General features: G+C 37.8%; 5 protein-coding genes across 9 annotated transcripts; 2 read left to right on the top strand and 3 right to left on the bottom strand.

Moving 5' to 3' along the window:
• The first annotated feature begins 1,240 nt into the window (after positions 1–1,240).
• LOC117627431 (probable protein phosphatase 2C 6) lies at positions 1,241–4,742 on the top strand. Of its 3 annotated transcripts, none has more exons than XM_034359550.1 (5): positions 1,241–1,336; positions 1,911–3,178; positions 3,296–3,613; positions 3,692–3,797; positions 4,094–4,742. In XM_034359550.1, the coding sequence occupies exons 2-5, from the start codon at positions 2,285–2,287 to the stop codon at positions 4,429–4,431; spliced, it is 1,656 nt and encodes a 551-aa protein (XP_034215441.1). In that variant the 5' UTR covers positions 1,241–1,336; positions 1,911–2,284; the 3' UTR covers positions 4,432–4,742. The 3 variants fall into 3 exon arrangements, with proteins under 3 accessions (XP_034215441.1, XP_034215433.1, XP_034215449.1); XM_034359542.1 differs by having other exon boundaries at positions 1,262–1,545; XM_034359558.1 differs by having other exon boundaries at positions 1,274–1,382.
• LOC117627415 (aminopeptidase M1-like) lies at positions 3,918–10,461 on the bottom strand. Of its 3 annotated transcripts, XM_034359512.1 has the most exons (19): positions 10,152–10,461; positions 9,774–9,919; positions 9,561–9,663; positions 9,105–9,294; positions 8,928–9,021; positions 8,585–8,738; positions 8,368–8,472; positions 8,175–8,291; positions 7,864–7,977; positions 7,474–7,656; positions 6,987–7,302; positions 6,762–6,883; positions 6,587–6,684; positions 6,077–6,254; positions 5,876–5,990; positions 5,725–5,792; positions 5,536–5,610; positions 5,221–5,298; positions 3,918–5,101 (listed from the first exon to the last, which is right to left on the bottom strand). In XM_034359512.1, the coding sequence occupies exons 1-19, from the start codon at positions 10,365–10,367 to the stop codon at positions 4,916–4,918; spliced, it is 2,658 nt and encodes an 885-aa protein (XP_034215403.1). In that variant the 5' UTR covers positions 10,368–10,461; the 3' UTR covers positions 3,918–4,915. The 3 variants fall into 3 exon arrangements, with proteins under 3 accessions (XP_034215403.1, XP_034215412.1, XP_034215420.1); XM_034359521.1 differs by lacking the exon at positions 7,474–7,656; XM_034359529.1 differs by lacking the exons at positions 9,561–9,663; positions 9,774–9,919 and having other exon boundaries at positions 10,152–10,460.
• Positions 10,462–10,883: 422 nt separating this feature from the next.
• On the bottom strand, positions 10,884–16,697 carry LOC117627408 (aminopeptidase M1). The gene is made up of 19 exons (XM_034359499.1): positions 16,423–16,697; positions 15,943–16,088; positions 15,731–15,833; positions 15,320–15,509; positions 15,141–15,234; positions 14,807–14,960; positions 14,582–14,686; positions 14,388–14,504; positions 14,061–14,174; positions 13,382–13,564; positions 12,856–13,171; positions 12,646–12,767; positions 12,471–12,568; positions 12,134–12,311; positions 11,913–12,027; positions 11,761–11,828; positions 11,597–11,671; positions 11,376–11,453; positions 10,884–11,222 (listed from the first exon to the last, which is right to left on the bottom strand). Exons 1-19 carry the CDS (start codon positions 16,636–16,638, stop codon positions 11,037–11,039), a joined length of 2,658 nt encoding a protein of 885 aa, XP_034215390.1. The 5' UTR covers positions 16,639–16,697; the 3' UTR covers positions 10,884–11,036.
• Positions 16,698–22,927: 6,230 nt separating this feature from the next.
• Positions 22,928–23,736, top strand: LOC117627461 (uncharacterized protein At4g33100). Its single transcript, XM_034359581.1, has 3 exons — positions 22,928–23,082; positions 23,240–23,324; positions 23,432–23,736. The coding sequence occupies exons 1-3, from the start codon at positions 22,982–22,984 to the stop codon at positions 23,555–23,557; spliced, it is 312 nt and encodes a 103-aa protein (XP_034215472.1). The 5' UTR covers positions 22,928–22,981; the 3' UTR covers positions 23,558–23,736.
• Positions 23,640–25,717, bottom strand: LOC117627452 ((S)-coclaurine N-methyltransferase). The gene is made up of 8 exons (XM_034359570.1): positions 25,429–25,717; positions 25,221–25,329; positions 24,898–25,122; positions 24,708–24,807; positions 24,512–24,622; positions 24,339–24,422; positions 24,100–24,158; positions 23,640–24,028 (listed from the first exon to the last, which is right to left on the bottom strand). The coding sequence occupies exons 1-8, from the start codon at positions 25,613–25,615 to the stop codon at positions 23,836–23,838; spliced, it is 1,068 nt and encodes a 355-aa protein (XP_034215461.1). The 5' UTR covers positions 25,616–25,717; the 3' UTR covers positions 23,640–23,835.
• Between the last annotated feature and the right edge of the window lie 201 nt (positions 25,718–25,918).

Here is a 25,918-nt window from a genome sequence, read left to right as displayed (position 1 = left end):
GTATGAATTCTAAACTATGAGAAATGAAAATATAGAAAGATGTGGTGTGAGAGGTATGAGCTGAGCCTCTGGTTTTATAGAAAATTTTGGCAAGATAGACATGCCACGTGGCTTGATTTGATTGGATGAAAATCTTATCTGAAATTTGAAATTCATCCGAAATTTGAACCTTAATTTGTATGAAATTTGAATTTTGAAATTCATCCGAGATTTGAACCAAAATTTATCTGAAATTTGAATTTTGAAATTCATTCGAAATTTGAACTCAAAAATTTATTTGAAATTTGAAATTTGAAATTCATCCAAAATTTGAATCCAAAAATCTTATCCGGAAATTTTATCCGATTATGAATAGTCTTGACACGTAGGAACCCGGAAATCTTATCTGAAAATATTATCCAAATTAATTATTTTCATTAAAAAATAAGGGGGAAAAAATAAAAAAATGAATAGTAATTGCCCTTAGCCATGGCAATGGATGGAAAGACAAAATACTATTTGCAAGGGCAACCACTATTCACGTGAATAGTGGCTGCCCTAGCTCCCCCCTTGCCATGGCTAAGGGCAAATGGGTGGAGTTGCTCTGTTTGACGTATACAGCAATTCATATAGCTCTCTCTGGAGTTCATGCATCATATGCTTCTACCAAGTTTTACTATGCAACTTGACATAGTAGGTGCTTTAGTTGATAAAACAAGGACCTTTTTTTTTTTTTTTTTAAAGGCCTGTTTAGTAACGTTTTTTAAAAATATTTTCAGATGAATGAAAACAAGAAAACAAATTTACCGATCTATAAGCATAATTATTTGTTGAAATTAAGATTGAAATGCAATGGTAGGTTGGTTTTCATATTTAGTCAACTAAATTCTCAATTTGTGTGTGTGTGTGTGTGTGTTTTTTTTTTGGCTGTGCTTTTGGTTTCTAAGGTTACAAACTTACATGTACTTTCTACCGAGCCATATAAAACCTCACAAAATGCAGTTGTGACTATTAAGTATTCTCCCTAAGCAAAAAGAAAAAAAGAAAAAGAAAAACCTTGTAAGGTATATGAGAAAAGTCCCTTTCTAATATTAGCAAATATGTAAAAAATCCTTTTAAAGTATTTTGATAATAATTTTGGATTAGAGAATGAAAAGGGAAAAGATCATGGGATGGGTGGAGATGCTTCAATATGCTCTTCTAGATTTGACATGTGTCACCTTTTTCTCACTCTTCAAATACACTCCCCAGTCTCTTTTGTCCTAATTTGTTTTCTCTATTTTCTTATTGTTTTTACTTTATTTTGGGTATTTCTTCTCTCCACTCCCTTTCTTGCGCTTGCAAGTCTCAGCTCCAGGTACGTATATAAAAAAGAAGTCATATTTGAGCTGATTTTTTAAATGGTAAGCATCCCCATATCTTGTTTCTTGATTTTTTTGATCCTTCCCATGGATTTCAGCTGTTAAAATAAAGTCTCTGGACGTAGAAAATGATAGAGAGAGAGAGAGAGGGAGAGAGAGTCGAGTGAAAGGGAGGGAAGAAAAGACTATACAGTTGACAAATTAGGTAGTGATTCTTCTTTTCCTTTCTTCTTTTACCTTCTCCCTTTTCTTGCTTAATAATTGTCATAATTATTTGAAAGAGAGAGAGTTCAATTACAAGAGGCCGAGATAGCTTGCCTCAGATCCAGGGAAGTCAAGTAATAGTTTTTTTTGAAAAAAAGGTGCTTTCTTTCATAGGGTTTTCCTGTGATTCTTGGCTTTGCCTTTCTTGGGTTTCTTTCTCATGACCCCTTTTTCTCTTTCTTTCTTGTGTTAGATAAGGGGTTGGTTTCATATTTAATCTGATTTTTTGTTTTTTTCTTTCTTTCTATTTTAGAGTTTTTCATTTGTGCATTTAAAGGTTTTTCTGGTTTTTTCTTTCTGCCGTAGTTGATGGAGGTAGATAGAGAAGAGTCCAGAGAAGAAGTTGACAAGGCCTCAAACATGTCTTTTTAGCCTATTTAGGGCTCATATTTCCGCAAATAGAAGTGTCGATCCATTGTTGTTGGCCAGATCTGACTACCCATTTCCTTTTCACCACCTTTTAGCTCATCTATACATTCACATCTTCTGAATTTGCACCCTCTTTTGGCCTTTATTTGGGTGCCTTAGGCATGGACAATGGTCTGTTAAAACCCACCATTCACATTCCAAAATCATTCCCAATAAGAGAAGAAAGTCAAAAATTAATTGAGAAATGACAGGTTGTGTGATGTTAGAGGGGTCAAAGGGTAACTTTTTGTACTGCCCAGATAAGGATTTTGATGGAGGAGATGTCTCCGGCGGTCACGGTGCCATTTAGAGTAGGTAACTCAGTCTGTGATAACCCAAACATAGCTACCCACATGGATGTCACAAGACTTAAGCTAATGACAGACACGGCGGGGTTGCTATCTGATTCTGTCACCAGGGGTTCCAGTGAGACGGTTGCAGCTGGTGAAGAGGTTTGTAATTGTAGTTATTTGGAGAATGAAGTTAGTTTTGTAGAAGTTTCAGTGCCAAAAGAGGACGAGGAAGGAGAAGCTCCTTTGTTGGATATGATATCTCAAGACGGAAGCAATTGGGCTTCTGCTGCTGATGAGATAGCTCGGGAAAGTGAGGAAGATGATTCCTTATCATTGGAAGGCGATCAGATTCTTGATAGCTCTTGTTCACTCTCTGTGGCTAGTGAGTCAAGTAGCTTATGTTTAGAAGACTTCCTCGTTTATGAGGCTAGTCCTGACATAGGGACACTGACTTCTGTAGACGTTGAGAAGGGCATTTGCTGTGTTGATGTTGCAAGGGCTTCAGAGTTGGGTGATTCAAAAGTTGAGACAGAGGTCACAACCGACCCCCTTGCTATGACGGTGAGCCTCGAGGAAGAAAATCGTGATGGGTCTGACCCAAAGTCATCTGAAGTTGTTCAATTGCCCGTGGAAACAGTGGTCAAAGAAACAGTAAGCCGCAGTGTTTTTGAGGTAGACTATGTGCCACTTTGGGGGTTTACGTCCATGATTGGAAGAAGACCAGAGATGGAAGACGCACTTGCCACTGTACCTCAACTTTTAAAAATTCCAATTCAAATGCTGATTGGCGACCGGGTACTTGATGGCATGAGCAAGTGTTTAAACCAGATTGTTCATTTCTTTGGAGTCTATGATGGTCATGGAGGCTCTCAGGTACCATTTCATATTTCTTATCTATTCCTTGTGCATAGTTTTCCTACTGCATATCATGCATATAATGTCTTTCTGCCAGTAACTGTGTTTCGTGGGGTTGGGTTTCACTTTGTTTAGGTTGCAAACTATTGTCGTGATCGTGTACATTTGGCTTTGGTTGAAGAGATAGAGTCCGTTAAGGAAGGCCTTATTCATGAAAGTGTCAAAGATAATTGCCAAGAGCAATGGAGAAAAGCATTTACCAATTGTTTTCATAAGGTTGATACTGAAGTTGGAGGGAAGGCTAGTCTTGAGCCTGTTGCCCCGGAAACTGTTGGTTCCACTGCTGTTGTTGCCCTTATTTGTTCGTCTCATATAATAGTAGCAAACTGTGGAGATTCAAGAGTAGTTCTGTGTCGTGGTAAAGAACCCATGGCATTATCAGTGGATCATAAAGTAAGGTTCACTAACTGAACTACTCTATCTTATAGTTCATGACTGATTATGCAAACTGATCTGCATTCGTTATTTTAGCCAAATCGGGAAGATGAATATGCAAGGATTGAGGCAGCTGGGGGCAAGGTCATACAATGGAATGGGCATCGTGTTTTTGGTGTTCTTGCTATGTCGAGGTCTATAGGTATGTGCTTCGTCATGATTTTTTTTTTTTTCTTTTGCAATTCCATGCTTCTTTCATGGATGACTTCTGTAGTACTTCACATAATACTATTATATATATACAGTAAAGTAGTAACTAAACTTTGTCCAGAAATCATATATTCATGAAGATTTGATGTTAGGTCCAAACATGATATGTGTTTTTTCAGACGCAAACTTATTTTCTAACCAAGGTACATAGAAAAAATACATCCTAGTCAAACTTGGGTAGTCTAACACTTCGTAAAGTTAAATTTCAACCTTGGTTTCGAGTTGCAGGCGATAGATATTTAAAACCGTGGATCATTCCAGAACCAGAAGTGATGTTTATTCCTCGAACAAAAGATGACGAATGCCTCATTTTAGCCAGTGATGGTTTATGGGATGTTATGTCAAATGAAGAAGTGTGTGACCTTGCTCGGAGACGAATACTTCTCTGGCACAAGAAGAATGGCATTACTCCACTTCCGCTGGAAAGAGGCGAAGGAATTGATCCCGCAGCTCAGGCAGCTGCGGAGTTGCTTTCGAACCGTGCTCTTCAAAAAGGAAGTAAGGACAACATTACTGTAATTGTGGTGGATTTGAAAGCTCAAAGGAAGTTTAAAAGCAAAACATGATGGCTTCTTATGATCTGATATTGTGTTGCCCATTTGTTTTTCACCTGGGCTTCATTGCTTAATGAGAACCGCAGTCTGTATGTATCATAGAACATCTGCCATGCCATTCTAGAATCTTCGGTTTTTTTATTTTTGAAGTGTTTGATGTTCGCTGTGCTGTACCCACTTTGGCTGTGTAAATCTTAGCTGCTTGGTAGTAGAAATAGGAAAAGGTGGCAGTGTGATGCTTTTAACATTGTGGGCAAATTGTATTCATTATGCCTCCGAGTTAAACAGCTCAGTGAGGTATTTACCCCGTATTTACCCCTAAATATTATTTCAATCCTAATGCTTATAAAAGTAGTAAATTTGGAAATTGGCTTGCACATTTGTGATCTTCTCTGTGTGATTTTTGTTATATTATTCTCAATGGACTGGTGATTGGTTTGCCGTTGACATAACGGGCGAGATTGGCTACCGAGCAGAGGAGGCCAAAAATGGAACCTCAGTATTTCCTGTGCACCAACTCCTTCACAACATCAGCAAGATTTTTCTCACTATCAACACTCTGAACCCACTTGGCGTTGATGCGTACCCTCTCGATGCTCTGCTTCAAGGTTCTAGTTATTGAAGGGTTAGGACGGGCTTTGAAGAACTCATCTATTTCCTTCACCTTCTCAATTGAAGCAAACTGCAAAGGAAAATGAAGGCGTTATATACCATTTGCTTATGTAATTTCGGATCTAAATTAAACAAAATAGGAACATCATAGAAAATAAGATTTTTTTTTATTTTTATTTTTTAACGAACCGGAGAAACAATTGCTGTGACAAAGCAGGTCATTAGAAATCCGGAACTCCAGGTGTTCGAGATGTGCTCCCAGTTATCCTGCATTTCGAAGCATCCAAAAGGCAAAATCAAACATAGCAACAAAAGTGGGAAAAGAAGACGACTCAAAAACAAAACACTGAGCCCGCCCCTTCACACCCAAGTTCGAATTTCCCTTCCGTAGATTTGATAAATTTAGAGTAAGTTAGACTATCACTTGTATAAAAGAAAAAAGAAAAAAAAAAAGGAAAATATTAGGGTTTAAAGAAGCAGTAAAAACTAGTGCTTGAGAGTTACCTTCAGCCACGTCCAAGCTGTTTCCCGTCCTTTACTACTAACATGAAGTCCCATGATAGCGTCCTGACTGCGGACCTATATAGATGGGTATTGAAGTTGGTATATCACCAAGCTTTGAGATACTCTAATTTACTACTAATTTGTAAAACTATCAAACTGAAATTAAGAGAGAAATAAAATCTGAAATACCTCAGAAGTCAATAAAAAGTTGAGAACTTCCAGTGTTATGATTGGATCAGGACACGATGCTAATGAACCTGCAGGCACCGAGAGAGAGATTATTGCCACATTATAACAAACTCAGATGTTTGGAATGATTTTACAAATTAATCAGTATTACTTAAAATGCGGTTTTTCTCCTGGCTTAGATCAGTCTCTCTGTAAACTCTAAGAAGAGATTCATAGCCTGATCTGTTAGACGTGCTTACTCTTCGCATTACAGCCACATACACTGCCTGCAGCAATAGTTCATGATGAACATCAGCAGGGAACTTAAAAGGACAAATATGGGTGCTTAATGAATGGTTTAAATCAAAACAACCTTTCTTATGTCAGCAGGAAGGAGTGCCGTATTTCTGTCATCTAAGAAGGCATGAAAGCGCCTACTTGCTTCATTTATCGTCAGGTCATGTCCAAACACAGCAAGGGCAGCTAAAATTTCTCCTCTCAACATTGCATCTAAATGACTCTCGCCGGGTTTAGGGTCCCAACCAAGCTTCCTGTAAACAAATTCAAATATAAACAATAAACTTCAACAAAAATAAAGAAAAAGAAATAAGTAAATCTTGTGGATAGTTTGGGAGTGTCAAACATATGTAGCATCAAGAAAGATGTTTCCCGATATCTTGTTTCTACACAAAGGCAATGTTCCATAAACCTCCCATTTTATATGGTAGCTTCAAAATTTAACTAGCAACAAATTTGATATACAACTGACTTATATCACTTAAGGTTAAATGAGCAGTGAACAGAGCACTTTAAATTCCCAGAATTCTTAATCACAGATTTCTATAGATGCTTGAGCAGTTAAAAACTGAAGAAAAAACCTTACTGTGCAGAGTACTGGAGAAGGCCAATAAGGAATTGATTAATGAGATCCAGTAGCTCGGGTACAGCATCAGCTGCAATTCTTGCCAGCTTATAGCTTATCTGTGAAAAGTTAACAACAGAATCAAGCCAAGGCCATAAATACAGTAACATAAACACAATGCAGAGGTGATCATTACGGTAATCAAATTTGACAGCACTGTAAAGTCAAGTTCCTCTCTGTAAGCACCCAACAAGGTAAGCAATGATGCAAAAGACTGCTGGCAAGCCATAGAAAGGGCAAATGAATCATCTAAAACTCCTGTTAAAAGGAAAAACTTGATGAAACTGCTGGCGAGCCAAGGTAAGCAATGAAAACTATCAGCTTCGCTATCAAAGAGATGTGTGCATAAAAAGATGATTACCAAATCTGTCAGTTGCAGACAAGTATTTGTTCTCTATAGCATTTCTAAGTTTATCAGCAAGTTCCTCATCATATTTCACCCTGTAAAAACCAGTCTGATCCACATTGAATTTTATCCAGCTGCATAATGCATTGTTTTCATTGCTTCCTCTACTTCCAGTCTCTGATATTGAGCAATCCAGAAATTCCTTTATGTCAAGAGTTCTAGACTTCGTTTGTAGTAGGAAACTCTTGCGTACATTATATGAGCCACAACATAATGTTATCGGCACAATCCATTGTCCATCACCTTGAGAACCACTTGACAAGAACTGCGTCTGTCAATTATTACTTTATTTATCAGATATTTGTCCGTTTCCAAGTACCATGGAATTAAACCTAAACAAACAATTTAACAGCTTATATATGCATTAGATCTCAGACACTATTTCTTGATAATTGCATTTGATACTAAAACAAGATTTTGAAGGAGGCAAACACAAGGAAACCTGATCAAACTCCAATTTCTGATCTTTGACTTTGACAGAAACAACTGGGTAACCTTTTTGCTGAGTCCATGAATTCATTAGCTTGTTCACAGGTTCACCAGATCCCTCCTCAAGGGCAGCCCATAAATCTTCTGTCTTTGCATTTGAGGATGCATGCTTTCTTATATATGAAGCAAGTGACCTCTAGATGCATGAAAAAATAACATGTAATCAACTCTGTAATTTAAATAAGAATCCGGTTTGATAAGGAATGAGAATACAAATTTAAAAATTCAAGAAAACAGGATGAGAAACACTACACCAAACACCTTTATCATAAATGTAAATTTCTCAGAGAATAAGATAGTTGCTTCAAGCCAGAGGGGGTTTCTAAAATAACAAAGGACCAACCTGAAAGCATTCAGCGCCGAGATAGCTTTGTAGCATCAGGATAAGAAAAGCACCTTTTGTATAACTTATGTCATCAAATATTTCATCAACCTCATCAGCATGATTTATCTCCACCTGACGGTAAAAAATATTACCAAAAAGGTTACGTAAACCAAGTATATACTAACACTCTCCAGTACATAATGACCTAAATATAACCGCGAGTAAAGCCTGTCATACAGGTTAACAAGGATTGATGCCCGCAAAAAGAAAATTTTTGGACAAAAGAACTCAAATGAAACCCATGAAAGCCTTAGTCCACATAAATGTACCTCGATGGGGTGAGATTCTTCAAGAGCATCCAGCCTAAGACCCCCAGTACATTCATCAAGAAACTGAGTCCATATTTGCCACTCTGGGAACAAGTTATCAGTAGCTAAATAGCTCACCTAATGACATTAAAATACTTACTTTAAGTCCACAAACAGGTAAAGTAACAAGTACAAAAATGAAATGAAGTGATACCCATGTTGCAAATCCCTCGTTCAGCCACAAATGTGTCCACCATTCCATCGTTACAAGATTGCCAAACCACTGGTGAGCCAGTTCATGTGCCACGGCAACTGCAACCTTTTATGAAAACTGCATGATATCTTTGGGTGCAAAAACAATAGCTCCATATTATAGTAAGTTATTATCTAAATTCTGAAAGCTAGAGTGACATTCAGGATTTGCATATTACATTTTGCTTGTTGGAAGCTGCAGAATGCTGCTCATCAAAGAGCAAAGCTGCATCACGGTACGTAACTAAACCATAATTCTCCATGGCCTCGGCAGAAAAATCAGGGATTGCAACCATATCCAATTTGGGCAAAGAGTAGGGCACAGCAAAGTATCTGTAGAACATGTCATCATTGATTTGATGATGAATGCCAAAAATGCAGTATAATCACAAAAGTGCTACTACTTATAGTCCACAGCATACATTAAGTGTAATTTGCAGCTTGAACATGATGACTATAACCCATGATCAGTAATTTTTTTTAATACAAAAATTTGGGTGATTGTGTGATGTATAAACATACTCTTTGTACAATTCAAGTGTCCTGACAGCAACGCTCAATGCAAATTTCCCTTGGTTTGCCTTACCAACTTGGCAATATACCCGCACTTTGACCCCTGTGATGAGATGAAAGTGACAACATCAAGAAAGGGTTGTATTAACATACACATGAAAGAAGGGCTATGGTATATGAGTTTACCATCAGATGTATGATCTTCAACATAATCAAACAATCCAACAACAATGGCCACCAAATATGTAGACATAATTGGTGACTCCAGATATGAAACTGTCTTCAGATGTCCATCCACTTTTTCTTCTACAACAGGCATGTTGGAAAGAGTTACTAATTCAGACGGAACATCAGCCAATGTAATCTTGAATGTAGCCTGTCAATCAAAGTGCCAGTAAGAATGAATAAGGTCAAGGCATAAACTGTAGAAAACAATTCAACCAAAACTGGAAAATTGATTTCTCTACTAATCTACAATCATACACAACAAATCCTTTTTTCTCTTTTCCAGGACCCAAAGTGCATTTAGAACCATGTAACGGATCCAGAATTTATTTTTAAAAAAGCCACGAGATACTAATAAAACTTAAGCCAATTCCGTGAGTGTGAGAAAGAGAGAGAAAATGTGTGCGTGTGTGTGACCTTCCAAGCAGGTTCATCCCAACATGGAAAGCACCGCCTGGCGTCAACCGGTTCAAACTGTGTAACTGCCATATTTTTCTTCTCAGCATTATGCTCATATGTACTGCACAGAACAAATCAAAGTTTAAACATGTCTATAACAATGAATTAAAATAAGATTGAAAGAACAAAAAGAAGATAGAGTTTATGACACATCCCACATTCAAATAATACCTTCTATAAAACCCCTTCATGTTGTCATTCAAGATTCCTTCAAAAAAAATAGCCAAAACTCCCAGCCCAAATGGAAGTTTCTCCCCAAACTCCAAAACCAAAATCCCATCTTCTTCGAATATCTCAAGTTTTGAAGGCTTGAAAACCTGCTCAAACATTCAGTTACTCAAATTCAGTTAACATAGCAAATCCGCCTGTGAAATGCAGGTAGGTAGGTGATATTCCAAATGGTCTTTCCTTTTCCTACACCGCAAACTCCTCTACTATCCTTTCATTTCTTTTTCTACAAATTCTCGGCAGCCAAAAACAAAATTCCGAACCGATAAAACAAAACAAAAATTAGACCGAAATAAAGCAAATGCAAGGATCAGTTTGCACCTTGGAAGAGTCCTGGTGAGTGAAAGACACAGAACCGGCGTTAACAGAGAGCTTGGCGGCGTTGAGGACGATGAATCGGGTATCGGCGACGATATCGAGATCAACGGCGACGGAGCCGCCGAATTTGCAAGCGGTAAGGTCCGGTTTGAGGCGTATGTCGTATCGTTTAGGGACGGCGAATTTCGGAAGGCGAGGTTGGCCCTTGAACTGCTCCATATTTTGATTTTTGCAAGCAGAGAGAGTAGAATTTTCCTACGCTCGTTTAAAACTCAAATTCAATCTTGAGCATGTATTAGGGCTTAAAAGAACACAGAACGACCAAGTACCGCTAATTTACCGGGAAAACTGGAATGAGCAACGCGCTGCCACGTGGCATGAACTTTATTACAACGTTTAGAAAGAAGTTATAACCAACTGATATATAATACTGATTGGTGATGTCGACGGCCCACTAATCCATTGATAAGTGAGTCATAATAAGAAAGCAATGTTTAGGTAGCCCATCAAGCGTGACAATTTTCCAGTCGATAGGGAAGAGATAAATTCAAGCAATGGATCAATGGTTATATTTTTTTTACCGCGGACATTCGATAGGTAAGAGATTCGAATTTGGGATTTAATTTCAACGCAAATGAATTTAGGACTTCTGTCTAAACGTATCTAACATAACGTTTCCTCTACCTTTGTTTTCATCCTATAAAAATAGCATATATGGGGTTTGATCAAATCATATGAATGAGAGAAAACACTTGTAGAAAACATAACGTTTCCTCTACCCTTTATTTTATCAAATCATATTTGAAAATTAGTACATTTATTATGGAAATACAGTCCCAGAGATGTCTTCTTTGAATTTTGATGATGGAAGAAGCCAAACATGATACCCTAGTATTTCCTGTATGCCAACTCCTTCACGGCATCGGCAAGATTTTTCTCCCTCTTAACACTCTCCACCCACTTGGCGTTAATCTGCACCCGCTCAATGCTCTGCTTCAAGGTTCTAGTTGTGGATGGGTTAGGGTGTGCTTTGAAGAACTCGTCTATTTCCTTAACCTTCTCAAATGAAGCAAACTGCAAGAGAAGATAACCAGAAAGGGGCAAAGAGGGAACAACAATAAGGAAATTAAAAGGCATTAGAAACCATTGCTCTTGTAATTTCATATTCTGAAGTAAACTAACAAAAACCTCAGAAGACAAGAACAAAAGTTTCAAGAGAAAACGAACCGATGATACAATAGCACTGACAAAGCGAGTAATTAGAAATCCAGAACCCCAGGTCTTTGAGATGTATTCCCAATTAGCCTGTATTTTGAAGCATCCAAAAGGCAAGCAAAATCAATCATAGCAACAAAGTGGGAAAGGAAGAAGAAGGAAAAAAAAAATATATATATATATATATATATATGAAAAAATTGTATAAAGAAGCAGTAAAATCTTGTGCTTACCTTCAGCCACATCCAAGCGGTTTCCCGCCCTTCACTACTAACAGCAAGTCCATAGACAGCATCCTGACTGCGAACCTACATAGATGAGTATTGAAATCAGTATCATCAAGCTTTGAGATAAAACTTTCAACCTCCAATTAAGAGATAAATAAAATCTGACATACCTCAGGAGTCAACAAAAAGTTGAGAACTTCCAGCGTTATGTTGGGATCAGGACAAGATGCTAATGAACCTAGAGGCACAGACACTTATATTACTGCTAGGATCTAACAGACTCAGGATGTCCAGCATTATTTTACAAATTAATCATATTTACCTAGAATGCGAGTTTTCTCCTGGCTTAGATCAGTCTCTCTGTAAACTCTAAGAAGAGATTCATAGCCTGATCGGTTAGATGCGCTTGCTCTTTGCATTACAGCCACATATGCTGCCTGCAACAATATTCCATAATGAACATCAACCGCAAACTTAAAACGTTAAACATCAACTGCAAACTTAAAACGTTAAACACGAATGTGTAATTAATTATTTACATACCCTTCTTATGTCAGGAGGAAGGAGGGGTGTGTTTCTGTCATCCAAAAAGGCATGAAAACGCCTACTTGCTTCATCTATCGTCTGGTCATGTCCAAACACAGCAAGGGCAGTCAAAATGTCTCCTCTCAACATTGCATCTAAATGGTTCTCACCGGGTTTAGGCTGCCAACCGAGCTTCCTGTAAATATATATAAACATAAACAATAAACCTTTTAACAAAAAACAAAGAAAAAGAAAAAAGCAAAGTTTGGCACTGGTTAAGCATTTTGCTCCTGCCCTAACTTCTTTGGCATCAGATAAGCTAGGTACTTGAGTAGTTAAAAAAGTTCGAGCTTACTCTGCAGAATACTGGAGAAGGCCAATAAAGAATTGATTGATGAGATCCAGTAGCTCGGGTACAGCATCAGCTGCAATTCTTGCCAACTTATAACTTATCTGTGAGAAGTGAGCACCAGAATCAGCCCAAGGCCATAAATACAGTAACATAAACACAATGCAGAGGTGATCATTACAGTTATCAAATTTGACAGCACTGTATAGTCAAGTTCCTCTCTGTAAGCACTCAACAAGGTAAGCAATGAAGCAAAGGACTGCTGGCGAGCCATAGAGAGGGCAAACGAATCATCCAAAATTCCTGTGAAAGGAAAAGATTGATGAAAACTACAAACTACAACTTTCACTATCAAAAAGATAAGCAAGTGCCTGTAGAAATAGATGATTACCAAATCTGTCAGTTGAAGACAAGTGTTTCTTTTCTATAGCATTTCTAAGTGCAGCTGCAAGTTCCTCCTCATATTTAACCCGGTAAAAACCAGTCTGATCCACATTGACTTTTATCCAACTGCATACTGCATTGTTTTTATTGCTTGCGCTTCCACATCCAGTTGCTACTGAGCAACCCAGAAATTCCTTTATGTCAAGAGTTTCAGACTTCGATTGTAATAGGAAACTCTTGCGTGCATCATATGAGCCACAGCATAATGTTATTGGCACAATCCATTGCCCATCACCTTGGGAACCGCTTGAGTAGAATTGTGTCTGCCATTTATTAATTTACTTATTAGATCTTTGTTTGTTTCCTTGTACTATGGAATGAACATAAACTAATGAATTAACAGCTCATATATATATATATATATATATATATACATATATATATATATATATATATATTAGAGCTCGAGATGTTCTTTCAGAATTTCATTTGATAATCAAACAAGATTTTGAAGGAAGCAGACAAAAGGAAACCTGATCAAACTCCAATTTTTTATCTTTGACTTTGACAGAAATAACCGGGTAACCCTTTTGCTTGGTCCATGAATTCATTAGCTTGTTCACAGGTTCACCAGATCCCTCCTCAAGAGCAGCCCATAAATCTTCTGTCTTTGCATTTGAGGAAGCATGCTTTTTTATATATGAAGCAAGTGACCTCTGGATGCATGAAAAAAAAAACAGGCAATTAACTATGTGACTTTTATGAGGAATGGGTTTAATAAAGAATAAGAACCAAAATTCAAGCAAAAAATATGAGACACAAAGCAAACATGTTCATCATATGAACAGTAGCACCTGATTTCTTAAACAATCATCATTTGAAGAAAAACAGTTATCTTATTTCATATATTTTATAACTTAAGGCATACACAAATAAGACCATAACCATTATGTTCAGTCTGGACCATACTAACGATGGATAGAAGGCTGGATATCAGCCCAACATTAGATTCGTGCTAAAAGACTTTGACCAAGCAATTGGGCCAACAAAGTATATTTAGCTAACTTTCTCAAGATCCCTGTCCTCACAAAATTCCTGCATACCTAGAAGCCTTGATTGTTTGGAAACTTCAATGTAATAAATGAAAAATTCTTATAAATAAGGTAGCTGTTTCATCTTCAAGGATAACCACCAACAAGCCAAAGGACCTACCTGGAAGACTTCAGCGCCAAGATAGCTTTGTAGCATCCGAATAACAGAAGCACCTTTTCTGTAACTTATGGCATCAAATATTTCATCAACCTCGGCGGCATGATTAATCTCCACCTGGACCATAAAAAATATATTAAAGCATAATATACCACAAACACATATACTAATACCTTTTGAAAAAAATAATGCCCTGAAAAATATAGTGCTGAATGTTACTATTTAAAGCCTGTCATGCAGGTGATCAAGGTTCAATGCAGGGAAATAGCAAAATTTTGGATAAAAGAATTAAAACAAAACCCATGAAAGACTCTGTCCATGCACAAGTACCTCAATGGGGTGAGATTCTTCAAGCCCATCCAGCTTAAGACCCTCAGTGAGTTCAGCAAGAAACTGAGTCCATATTTTCCATTCTGGAAACAAGCTATCAGTAGCTAAATAGCTCACCTGATAATGTCAAAATACCTACTTTAAGTCCAAAAGCATGTAAAATAACAAGTAAAACAAATGAAATGAGATGATACCCATGTTGCAAATCCCTCGTTGAGCCATAAATGTGTCCACCATTCCATCGTGACGAGATTTCCAAACCACTGGTGTGCCAGTTCATGTGCCACGACAGTTGCAACCTTTTACGAAACCAAATGAAATGATTAAACATATGTTTGGGTGCAAAAACAATAGCTACATATCATATTGAACCAAAATAATTATGAAAGCCAGAGTGACATTCAGGATTTGCATTTTACCCTTTGCTTGTTAGCAGCTGCAGAATTCTGTTCATCAAAGAGCAAAGCTGTTTCTCGGTATGTAACTAAACCATAATTCTCCATGGCACCAGCAGAAAAATCAGGGATTGCAACCATATCCAATTTGGGCAAAGAGTATGGCACAGCAAAGTATCTGTAGAACTTTTCATCATTGATTTCATATTGAAAACCAAATAATGCAGCATAAGCACAAAAGGGCAAAAAAAAAACTAGAGGAACTACTACTTATAGTCCACGACATGCACCAAGTGTAATTGCAAATTTGAATATGAATGAGTAGTAATGTATTGTGATTTTGTGATCCATAACATACTCTTTGTACAACTCAAGTGTCTTGACAGCAACATACAAAGCAAACTTCCCTTGGTTTGCCTTGCCAACTTGACAATATACCCGCACTTTGACCCCTGTGACGAGATGAAATGTTACAACATCAATAAAAGGGTTGTGCTGACATACACATGAAACAAGTGATATAGTGGAGGACTTTACCATCAGATGTATGATCTTCAACATAATCAAACAATCCAATAACAACAGCCACCAAATATGTAGACATAATTGGTGATTCAAGATATGAAACTGTCTTCAGATGTCCATCCACTTTTTCTTCTAGAATCGACATGTTGGAAAGAGCTACTAATTCAGACGGAACATCATCCAATGTAATCTTGAATGTAGCCTGTCAATCAAACAGCCATTAAGAATAAATGGGGTCAAGTTCTAAACTCTAGATTTCAACAATTTGACCAGAACTGTAAGATTGATGTCTCATCTGTACTTAAACAAAATCACTTGATACTAATACAAATCAAGATCTTCAGTCAACTCTGTGTGTGTGTGTGTGTGTGTGTGTGTGTGTGAGAGAGAGAGAGAGAGAGAGAGAGAGAGAGAGAGAGCGACCTTCCAAGCAGGTTCATCCCAACATGGAAAGCACCGCCTGGCATCAACCGGTTCAAACTGTGTAACTGCCATATTTTTCTTCTCGCCATTATGCTCATATGTACTGCACAGAATAAGTCAAATTTTAAACATCGCTATACCATTGAGATATGATAATATTGAAAGAACAAAAGAAGATATACTGTACAACAAATCCAGCATCCAAAGAATACCTCCTATAGAAGCCTTTCATATTGTCATTCAAAATTCCTTCAAACCCAATAGCCAAAACTCCTGGCCCAATCGGAAGAGTCTCCCCAAACTCCAAAACCAAAATCCCGTCTTCTTGGAATACCTCAACTTTTGAAGGCTTGAAAACCTGCTCAGACATTCATTCACTCATTCAGTTAAGATCAAACTATCTTTCGAAATTAAAATAACAGCAAAATCAAATAAACAAAGAAGAAGATAGTGATTTTCCAAATGTTCATTCCTTGTCCTGCAATATCTGAGCAGCCAAACAAGACATACTAAAGTTGACAATGTTACAAGCTTCATATCAACTGAAGTCCATTCACTTACTCATAGATCATGAACAGAGCATTTCAAAATCAACAAAAGCAATCAGAGATTGATTAATTCACTTGATATTTACTAATTGAAAAACGCATTTTTGTATAATTGTGTAAAGCAAATGCATCGATCAGTTGTACCTTGGAAGAGTCTCCATGAGTGAAGGACACGGAACCGGCATCGACGGAGAGCTCGGCGGCGTTGAGGACGATAAATTGGGTATCGGCAACGATATCGAGCTCGACGGAGACGGAGCCGCTGAATTTGCAAGTCGTGAGGTCCGGTTTGAGCCGTAATTCGTATCGTTTCGGGACGGCGAATTTCGGAAGGCGAGGCTGACCCTTGAACTGCTCCATATTTTGATATTTGCGAGCAGAGAGAGTTCAGAGTTTAGAATTGAGATTAAAACTGACAGAGAGTCGGGGGTTATCACGAGTATTTAACGTCTAACGTGTGGTACTTTTTTGTCTTTTCATTTTTTTTATTGCTTTTTTTTTTCTTTTTTGGTATTTCCTTGTTTCTTCCTGTTCCTGATAAGGAGAGAACATGATATAAATAGTTTTATAAATTCTTTACACGGTTGATTTGAAACATAAAAATCAAGAGGATTTGTACACATTGTTTTGGTATTTTATTGTTGGGGTAAAATAATATAGGAAAACTTGTCCACTTAGCAATGTAATTCAAAGTTTAAATAGATTTTTTGTGAAATATTAAGTGTGTTAGATGTTTGTTTTGAGCATGTTGTTAAGTGCAAGTCGATAATTAATTATCAAAAAGATGTTGTATTTGATATAAACCTGAGTGTTAAGTTATTTATGTATGAGTCATCGGCATAGTCTGAAATATCAATAATATCGAGGAAATATCGAGGATATTTCGGTGTTTTCGAATCACGGATATTTCGGAACATATCCATGTACATATCGTATAAATATCGACAATATCGACGATAATATCGGAAAATATCGATGTCGATAATTTCGCTCACATTTCAGCAATATTTTGTCAAAATATCGGTGTAATATTGCTAAAATATCAAAAATATCGATGTGAAGGAAAAAAAAAAATTTAAACAAAAAAGGGAAAAAGGGGAGAAAAAAGCACAAAGGGGATATGAACCCCTCCCATTTTACTCCTCCAACACCTTAAACACCATATCACTTATGTTTTTGTGATAATATGCTAAAATATTTATATTTATATGGGTGGTATGTTAACAATTACATGCAAAACTATTTTGGGGATTTATCATTTGATGACTACTCTTCACAATACACTTATTCTACACATAGAGATGATGAAGATAGTGAAAAATTTGAACCTCGTAGGAACTCTATGTGGTACTAAGTCACTCATGTATCTTACCATGCAATGTATAAAGTGTAAAATATTATAGTAAATCATTATATATAAATGATTACGGTGTATTTAATCTTTTTTCATTAATTATTACATATTTTTTTACACTCATAGTGTTTGCCCGCTTGCTGTATAATCAACTTAAAATTAGTTAAATCCATCATGCAATGCATTTCCTTCTAATTTTTTGTGATAAACTCATAGATAATTGACTAAATAAACATTCTCCAAAGTTTCAATGAAAATTTTCAAGTTTTTCTTACAATTTTCGTGGTTTTTATTCAATTTTTATCGATATCGATAATATCCCGATATTTCCATCGAAATTTTCATATTTTTGGACTACCGATATTTCCGATATCATCGATATTTTAGACCTTGGTCATCGGTTGATTTTAAAATGTCTTAATTTAAACTCCCAAATAATTCGAATTGTGAAGAAGTTTTATTTTGTTGTAGACAAATCATTCTTAAATTTCAATATCATATATTGTTAATATGATTTTGCCACCTGCAACACCCTCTCCATCTTTTCACAAAGAAGACAACTTTCTCCAAGACTTCCACGTCAAGAAACAAGGAGTACAAGGGAAAAGAAGGATATATTCGTCGGTTGGGATATGAATCAAGGAACCAGGGGAAAGATTGACAAGCTTTCACATCCACAGTTCAAAAGTTAGGTGCAAAGAGGAGGGAATAATAATTAGAAAATACCAAAAAATTAAGGTTCGTTCGAGGCATTTGATTCTCTTGCAATTTCCAATCAAACTTCTCCTCCTTGGTGTTATTGGGGTTCCTTCCTTAGCTTATGGGGTTAATTATATTTTATCATTTTTAGTTGATTAACATAGAAACATGGAATTTATGCGTGGCTTTAAAATGCTCACTCTTTCAATTTTCAAACATATTTTTCATTATTATATTAGAGCAACTCCAGCAAGGAGCTGAGCCCAAGACTGGGAGGAGAAAAAAACAAAAACATGTTTCCAGCGAGGAGTTTAGGCCCGGTCGCAAGGTGGGACCCAGCAACCTGGGCTGGCCCGAAGGCAAAGTTGGCCCGAGCTCCAGCCCTCGTTTTGGTGCTGACGTCATCACTACATTGCTACAGTGCCAAACGCTACAATACCGCTAAAAGTCCACGTGTCGCACTCTGGGCTCTCCGATCAGATTTTTTTTCTCCAATCCAACGACAGCTAATTTTTGTGCAATAAAAAAATGAAAAAACCAAAAAATTACTGATTTTTTTTCCTATAAATACCAAAATTTATCCGATAGAGATATGAATTTTATAATAAATATTGATATGTACGAACCCAAAAATATTATTCGAAAACATTATCCAAATTAATTATTTTCATTAAAAATTTTGTGAAAAAAACAAAAAAATGAATAGTAATTGTCCTTAGCCATGACAATGGGTGGAAACACAAAATATTATTTGAAAGGACAACCACTATTCACGTGAATAGTGGCTTCCCTAGCTCCCCCTTGCCATGACAAGGAGCAAATGAGTGGTCTTACAATTCCAAGTGAGCCCTAAGTTTAACATATTACATATACAAAAAGTCTTGTTCCCTTCCAATTAAAAATAATTTCTGTCACTGATCAAAACACAGGGAAGCATATAGGAAAAATGCAAGAGGCCTCTAGAGTCTTCATGCCAATTTGTAACATAATTATATATTAATATTTGTATCAAATTGGCATGCAATATCATTGATTATTGATATTGTTTTGGTAATTTATTAACTTATTAACAAGTTAGAACGAGACTTAAACTTATACAATTTAACATTTACCAAGCACATCATTGTAAATATAACACTGACATGAATTATTTGGTTCATGAAAAAGATTTGTTCGGAAATGAAATATTTCTTTCTTTTCCATGTTTGGTAATGCTAGGGAAAATAACCAGAAAATACAACTTTATTTCATTTCACATATTTGGTTTGCATATGAATGTAAAACAAAGGTTGTTTAAATTTTCAATTATACCCATATGAAATCAAATGAAAAAAGAATGCATTTAGTTGCTATATTGTAATTCAAAATTATTAATAGGGACAAAATTATCATGAAAAATGTAATAACCCAAAACAAAATATCCTAAAATTAGTATTAATTTATTCTAGCAAAAAGACGATTTTGCCCTCGCATTATTTAATAGGGAAAAGTTGACTTTTTGACCGAGAAGGAATTTGGCAATTCCGCTTTATCCGTTGCGTAGAACACGACGAAACGAGTCCGTAGACATGGAGTGGACTCGAATCGGAGTTGTAACGAACAAAATACAGTCAAAATACCGTAAAGGGCAAAACGGTAATTTGAACAAAAAGTCAGATTTTTATCCCTTCTCTCTCTTTCTTCACCTCAACTTTCTCTCTCTCTTCCCTCTCTCTCCTCCCGTCGCGCCCTCTCCCCTTCCAATCAAGACAGCGGCCACCACAGGGCACGCCGATCCACGGCGTTGGTACCGTTGGCTTCGTCTCGCCGCTGCCGTCACGCCACGACCAGTCTCCGCCCACGAGACGACCGGAGCTCGCCAGAAACTGAAGGAGAATCGCCGATTTTCACCCTATTTTCAAGCCTCTTGTTCTCCCTCAATTCTCAACCAAATCGTTCGAGTAAGGTATGGATTCTCACCTATTTTTCGTGCTCTAGCTGATGGTTGGATGGGTTTTGATCGATTTTAGCCGTAGATCACTCGATTTTCGAATTGAAAATCGGTCGAACTTCGGCCGATGTGATCGGCCATTTTCGGCCACTTTTTGGGGTATATTCAAGAACAAAAGTGACTCCAAATGGGGTGTTTTACCTAGGATAGGAGTTTGGAGTTTTTCTAGCGAGCCGTTATCGCTTTGGACACCCAAACTGCCGGCGTGTGAGGCGGCGCGTGGGTGAGGGCAGTGCAGTGACTCTGTACATTTTTTCGATTCTCGTGTTGTCACGAGCGCGTAGGATTTCGCGGATCTCAATTTGGAGTCCGTTTGAACCCCGAACGGATTTTCCATATTGCGCGATTCTTGGGTGCAGTATCGTCAAACCGTTCGATCGCACTCAACTTTGGATATGTCGTTCTACATGATTTCAGGATCGTGTAGGATTTAACGGATTGCGAATCGGAGTCCCGGATACTCAGAAATCGCGAACCCTGGGGCTGGGGTTTGGATTTTAAGCGATAACGCGATTTTGGCTAATCCGACCGTCCGTTTCGGGCCAAACTCGCAGGATATGGGTCTTTCTCTGTGAGGAACCCCTAGAGAATCCCAAATCGGCCATCGGAGATCGTGGACCCCACGGGATTCCCGATCGGCTGGTCTGGCAGTTTATCGCTTAGTAAAGCTTCGGGTCTTTTAAGGCCGTTCTAATTGTCTGAAAGGCTAAAATGGGCATAGGAGTGACTTGAAATGAGTGCACACATTCCTAGGAGTCGGGGGTTATGGTTTTAATTTAATTCTTTTATTGAACAGTTTATTAATTTAACCTTTATGGTTAATCAGGCACCAGAGGCCAGACTGAGCCACAAGAGGGACCTTCAAAAGGTCCAGCTAACTCGGACCAGCAGTGAGTGGACTTTTCTTTTCTAAACGGTTTTTATAATTAAATTTCTTATTTGATCTTGAATAAGTTTTAGTAAATGTTTCCGAGCATTATTAGTGCAGTAATATTTCTATAATTCAGTGCTGTTTACTTGCACCTGCTAAAAAGTTATAGAAACAGAGTTTGAGGCTTGTATCAGATAAGATAGCAGCATAATTTTAAATTACAGTTATTTATCAGACTTTCCTAAAGTAATTTATTTTAAAACCACCATGTACCCATTTTTTTTGGTGATTACCCTCAGATGGACTGATGTCTACGGACATCCAGTCTATTTACAGTTCTGTCAGTGCACTTGACATTGCCTTACGAGTTTCGGGGACGCTCGGACCGTGAGTGCCAGGATTTGCGCTCGGCAGACTTGGTGTCCCGAGACCTGCCAGGATTTGCGGCTCGGCTGACTTCGTATCCCCGAGACTTGCCAGGATTGCGGATCAGGCTGACTACGGTCCCCTGAATCCTACCAGAGCGGCTCGAATTGACTTTGTGTCATCGAGGCCTGCCAGTGGATCAGGCTGACTATAGTCCCCTGAATCCTGCCAGTTTGCTGTTCAGATGGACTGTGTGTCGCCGAGACCTGCCAGGGGATTTGACGGATTTTACAGGGGTACACTTAGGTGGTAGTTTTAAAGGAATTTGAGTACTTTTATGCAGCTATTGCTTTCAGTCATTTTATACAAGTTTTCTCTATATCCGTGCATATTTTATATATGCATCGTTACATATACATATTTATGTTTATACGAATGCCTTATATTTGAGTATAGTCGAATTTTTGATTTACTTACCTATTTATCTATACAACGGGGGTTACTATGTTATAAATTGTTTTGAGAACGTTATTTTTGGTCCACTCACACTTTCAAATTGTTTTGCGTCCCCAGGCTGTAGAAGTTTGAAGGAATCCACCATCGGCTCACTCCTAACTCCCGCGCCACCCACAAAACGTAGGATTTGTTGTAAAGTACTTAAAATTTTGTAAAATTGTAGTAATTGCTCTGATATCTGGCTGGAACTGAGAACCAGAGTTGAGAAACGTTTATTTGACTTATTCTGGCAGTTGGTGTGAAAATATTTGCTTGTTTAACAGGTGGAAAATTTTGGGTTTGGACAAATTACAGGGGAGACTCTGCCGAATTTTCGGCATGAGTCTAAGGAAAGTTTTATTTGTAGTTGCAACAGTAAGGGTAAAAAGGTCTTTTGTGCCCGACATTCGCTAGGTGTCGGACATGCACAGGATTCGGCTCGAATTCCAAAGTGAAATTGAGATTGGGTCCTGTCAAAAAATGTGCATTTAATGTTGGTTTATTTTCCCAAACTTTCCCATGAGGAGGGAAAACAAAACTCAAGGGAAGAGGAGGGCTTCATTTTCCCTCTACTTTCCCATATGTCAAGCAACCATTTCTCATGTTTGGACTTTCCCATGAATCAAACGGGGCCTAAATGTTTAGTTAACAATCCAAGGGCTTGTAGCTCAAATGATCATTTACCCCTGCACGCAAGGTCCTACGATTCCCCCTTCCCCAATATCAATTCTTAATAAATAAATAAAACTTAATAAATAAAAAATGGAGGCCCAGTTGTCTGATCAACATTCTAAAAAGGCCCGAGAATATGAGCCCCAGTTATCACTTTCCCAGTGCTTTTGAAACAGCCCAATCTAGACAAGAATATATATACCGGCCCATAACGTTTTCATCTGCGAGTGAAATCGGACCTGCCACCTGTGACGGGATGGGGATCCTCACAGACTCACAGAACAAGAGAAGCCCCTCTTCTTCTTCAACATCACCCTGTGCTAATCTCAGAGCTGCTTACCACAATTGTTTCAGCAGGTCATCTCTCATTTTCTTTATGTGTAGCTTTTCTATGTTCTTTGCGGACAAATCGTCTCCCTTATTCCCCTTAAACCCATCTTCAACCCTAATCTATTTCTCAATACCCTCAATCCATTTTTGGTTTTTCTGAAAAGGGTTTTGATATTATGTGCAGGTGGTATTCAGAGAAGTTTGTAAAGGGTCAATGGGACAAAGAAGAATGCGTTTCAGAATGGCAGAAATACAAAGCTTGCCTCTCTGTAAGTTTTCGATAAAAACCATCTCCCGAGTCTTCATTGAAATCATGAATACTTGCTCAATTCATTTTTTTGGGTTTTTTTTTTTTTTTTGTTCTTGTTCTGGGCAGCAACATTTGGAAGATAAACAGTTGAGTCGCTTCTTGGAGGCTGAAGGGCCTGTGAGCTCCACCATTGAAGTTGCTTCCTCCAGAACAACCAAAACCGATGGCGCTCCGACTGGTTCTTCTCAGTAGTTTTTGCTTTCGTTTATGTTAGAACTTGCTTTGTTCAAAGAGCAAATCGTTTGACGTCTAGATTGTACTTTTGCTGAGCTAGTTAATCAACACGATAATATCATTTGAAGAGTTCCTGCTTTTGCAATCTCAAGAGGAACATTATTGAACAACAAAGATACAATTCATTTCCATCGACATTGCTGCTTTTACAATCTCAAGAAGGAACATTTTTTGAATAACAAAAATACATTTGATTTCCATTGCGTTGCCTCATAGCGAAACAGGCTTTCATTACTTCATTTCTTCTTGAATAGGAAATGAGCAACCATCCACTCTTCTCCATTGTTATACCCAAAGAGTTCTGCAACGGAAATGAAGAATGTTCTCCAATATACGGTCCACTTCACAGCCGAATCCTTTCCATAAGTTGACTCCATAATTGGTTTTATGGAAGCCACATTCTGGTCCATTCTCTTAAGCCACTCTTCACTGCAAAACAAAAGGGTTTTCAGCTTTCTCTTAGTATTTGAGGCATCCCAAAGTAAAGAGTTGAGGTTTACCTTGTCTGTGTATAGTGTTTCCCATTAACAAGCCAATGATTGACAATGGTAACATCATCCTGCAAAAAAAAAAAAAAAATCATCACCAAGAAGCCATTAACAAGTGATTTGGATGAACTCTGAATCTCCTCGTTACTTAATAATGCTACAAGATTATCAAGCCTCAAGTAGTAAGACTGTTGGCAAGCGAATGATCAAATTCGAAGTTTGACAGTGGGAAAGTAATGTGAGGGGATCACCTGGAAATAAAGTAGTAGATTTGCTGAAGGCATTGTGCCCCCACTGAAGAAATACCTAGTAATCCAGTCATCTTCACTTTTGTCCTGCATCAGAAAACAGGCAGGAAAATAAGTTATGCACTTAACGTGGATGATGTGCCACTAAGCAAAATGAAATCTTCCTCCGGTTTCACCTCAAAATGGTAAGCAAATGCTTTGTGGCAGAAATGATGAACAAACAGAAGGCCATCCTGTTTCATCCACCCGGAAATCTTCTTCAGAAGATCCTTGTAGTTCTTCATATGCTGTCAAATGCGAAAACCATTCTTCAACAAAATCAACAATGTAACATCATGCCTACCACATCACAAAGCATGAAAAGGGCTTTACCTCGAACATTTCGATAGAAAATATTCGGTCATAGGATGCTCCCATCGCAAATGTGCTGACATCTGCGACTATGATCTCTAAATTCTGCAGCTGAAGATTCCTACAAATTGGCAACAAAACTCACTTTAATCAAAGCACATAGTCTATCAACTCATAATCTGGTTAAAATTAACATATAATCGTTACGCACCGGCATTGCTCTTCTATGAAAGCCTTTTGTGTTGTTGAATTGCAAATCCCTGTAACCTTACAGTTGCTATATTTCTGAGCAATGTATAAAGACAAAGATCCCCAGCCACACCCAACATCAAGAACAGTGTGACCATTTTTGATCTGTGACCTTTCACAGTAAAGCTCCAGCATTGCCTTCTCAGCTTCCTCCAGGGTGCTTGACCCATCAGTGAAGTAACAACAACTGCAATATTAGCCCATATTTACCAAAATTAGACCAACTCCCAAAAATAATGGAACAAAAAAGCAAAAAAAACAGAAAGAAAAACACCCTAAAAGTACCTGTATTTGAGATTTTTTCCAAGCACTATTTTGAAAAAAGATGTGGGCACTTCATAATGTTGAGCTTTCGGGTCATCAGTCTTTATGGCTATGGGCATCTCCTTCAGCGCTGTCTTAACAGAAATAATACCTTAAACTCCAATTAACTACTATTCAGAATATATAAACTATAATTTGAGAGTACAGAGGAGAGGAGGGGTTAGTTTACACTGTACGAACTGGAGGAGGTCAGAGAGTTGGAGCTCAGAGGTAGGCTTGTAACCGGATCGAAGACGACTTGCTAGGAGCAGGCGGGTCAGCCTCCGTACAACCGCATCCGGTAGCAAATTTCGCTCCAGCGAAGATAGCGCGAACCGGACCGTAGCATCGTACGGTAGTTGCATTATCCGGTTCATTCTCGCTTCGTTTCTTCTAGCTCCGCCCACTCTCTCACTGCCTTTGCTTTCTCTCTGACTACTGGAATGGATTATATTAGCTGTCCATGTCGTACCTCACACCCAGTGGCAGACTCAGAAATTTTTTAGCGGAGGTGCAAAATTGATTAAATATGAAAAATAATTTTTCAGAATAATCATTTTCTGAAGATAATTTTTGGCGGCTTTTATTCCTTACATATCAAATAAGAAAACTTGATTTTATGGGATTTTAGTATGAAGTATATATTGACTTAATGAGCCATCATTTTTAGCATAAATCGT

This window comes from Prunus dulcis, chromosome 1, assembly GCF_902201215.1.
Source record: "Prunus dulcis chromosome 1, ALMONDv2, whole genome shotgun sequence".
Taxonomy (NCBI): Eukaryota; Viridiplantae; Streptophyta; class Magnoliopsida; order Rosales; family Rosaceae; genus Prunus; species Prunus dulcis.
Note: the sequence above shows the minus strand (reverse complement) of the source record. Positions and strands in the feature narration are given on the sequence as shown.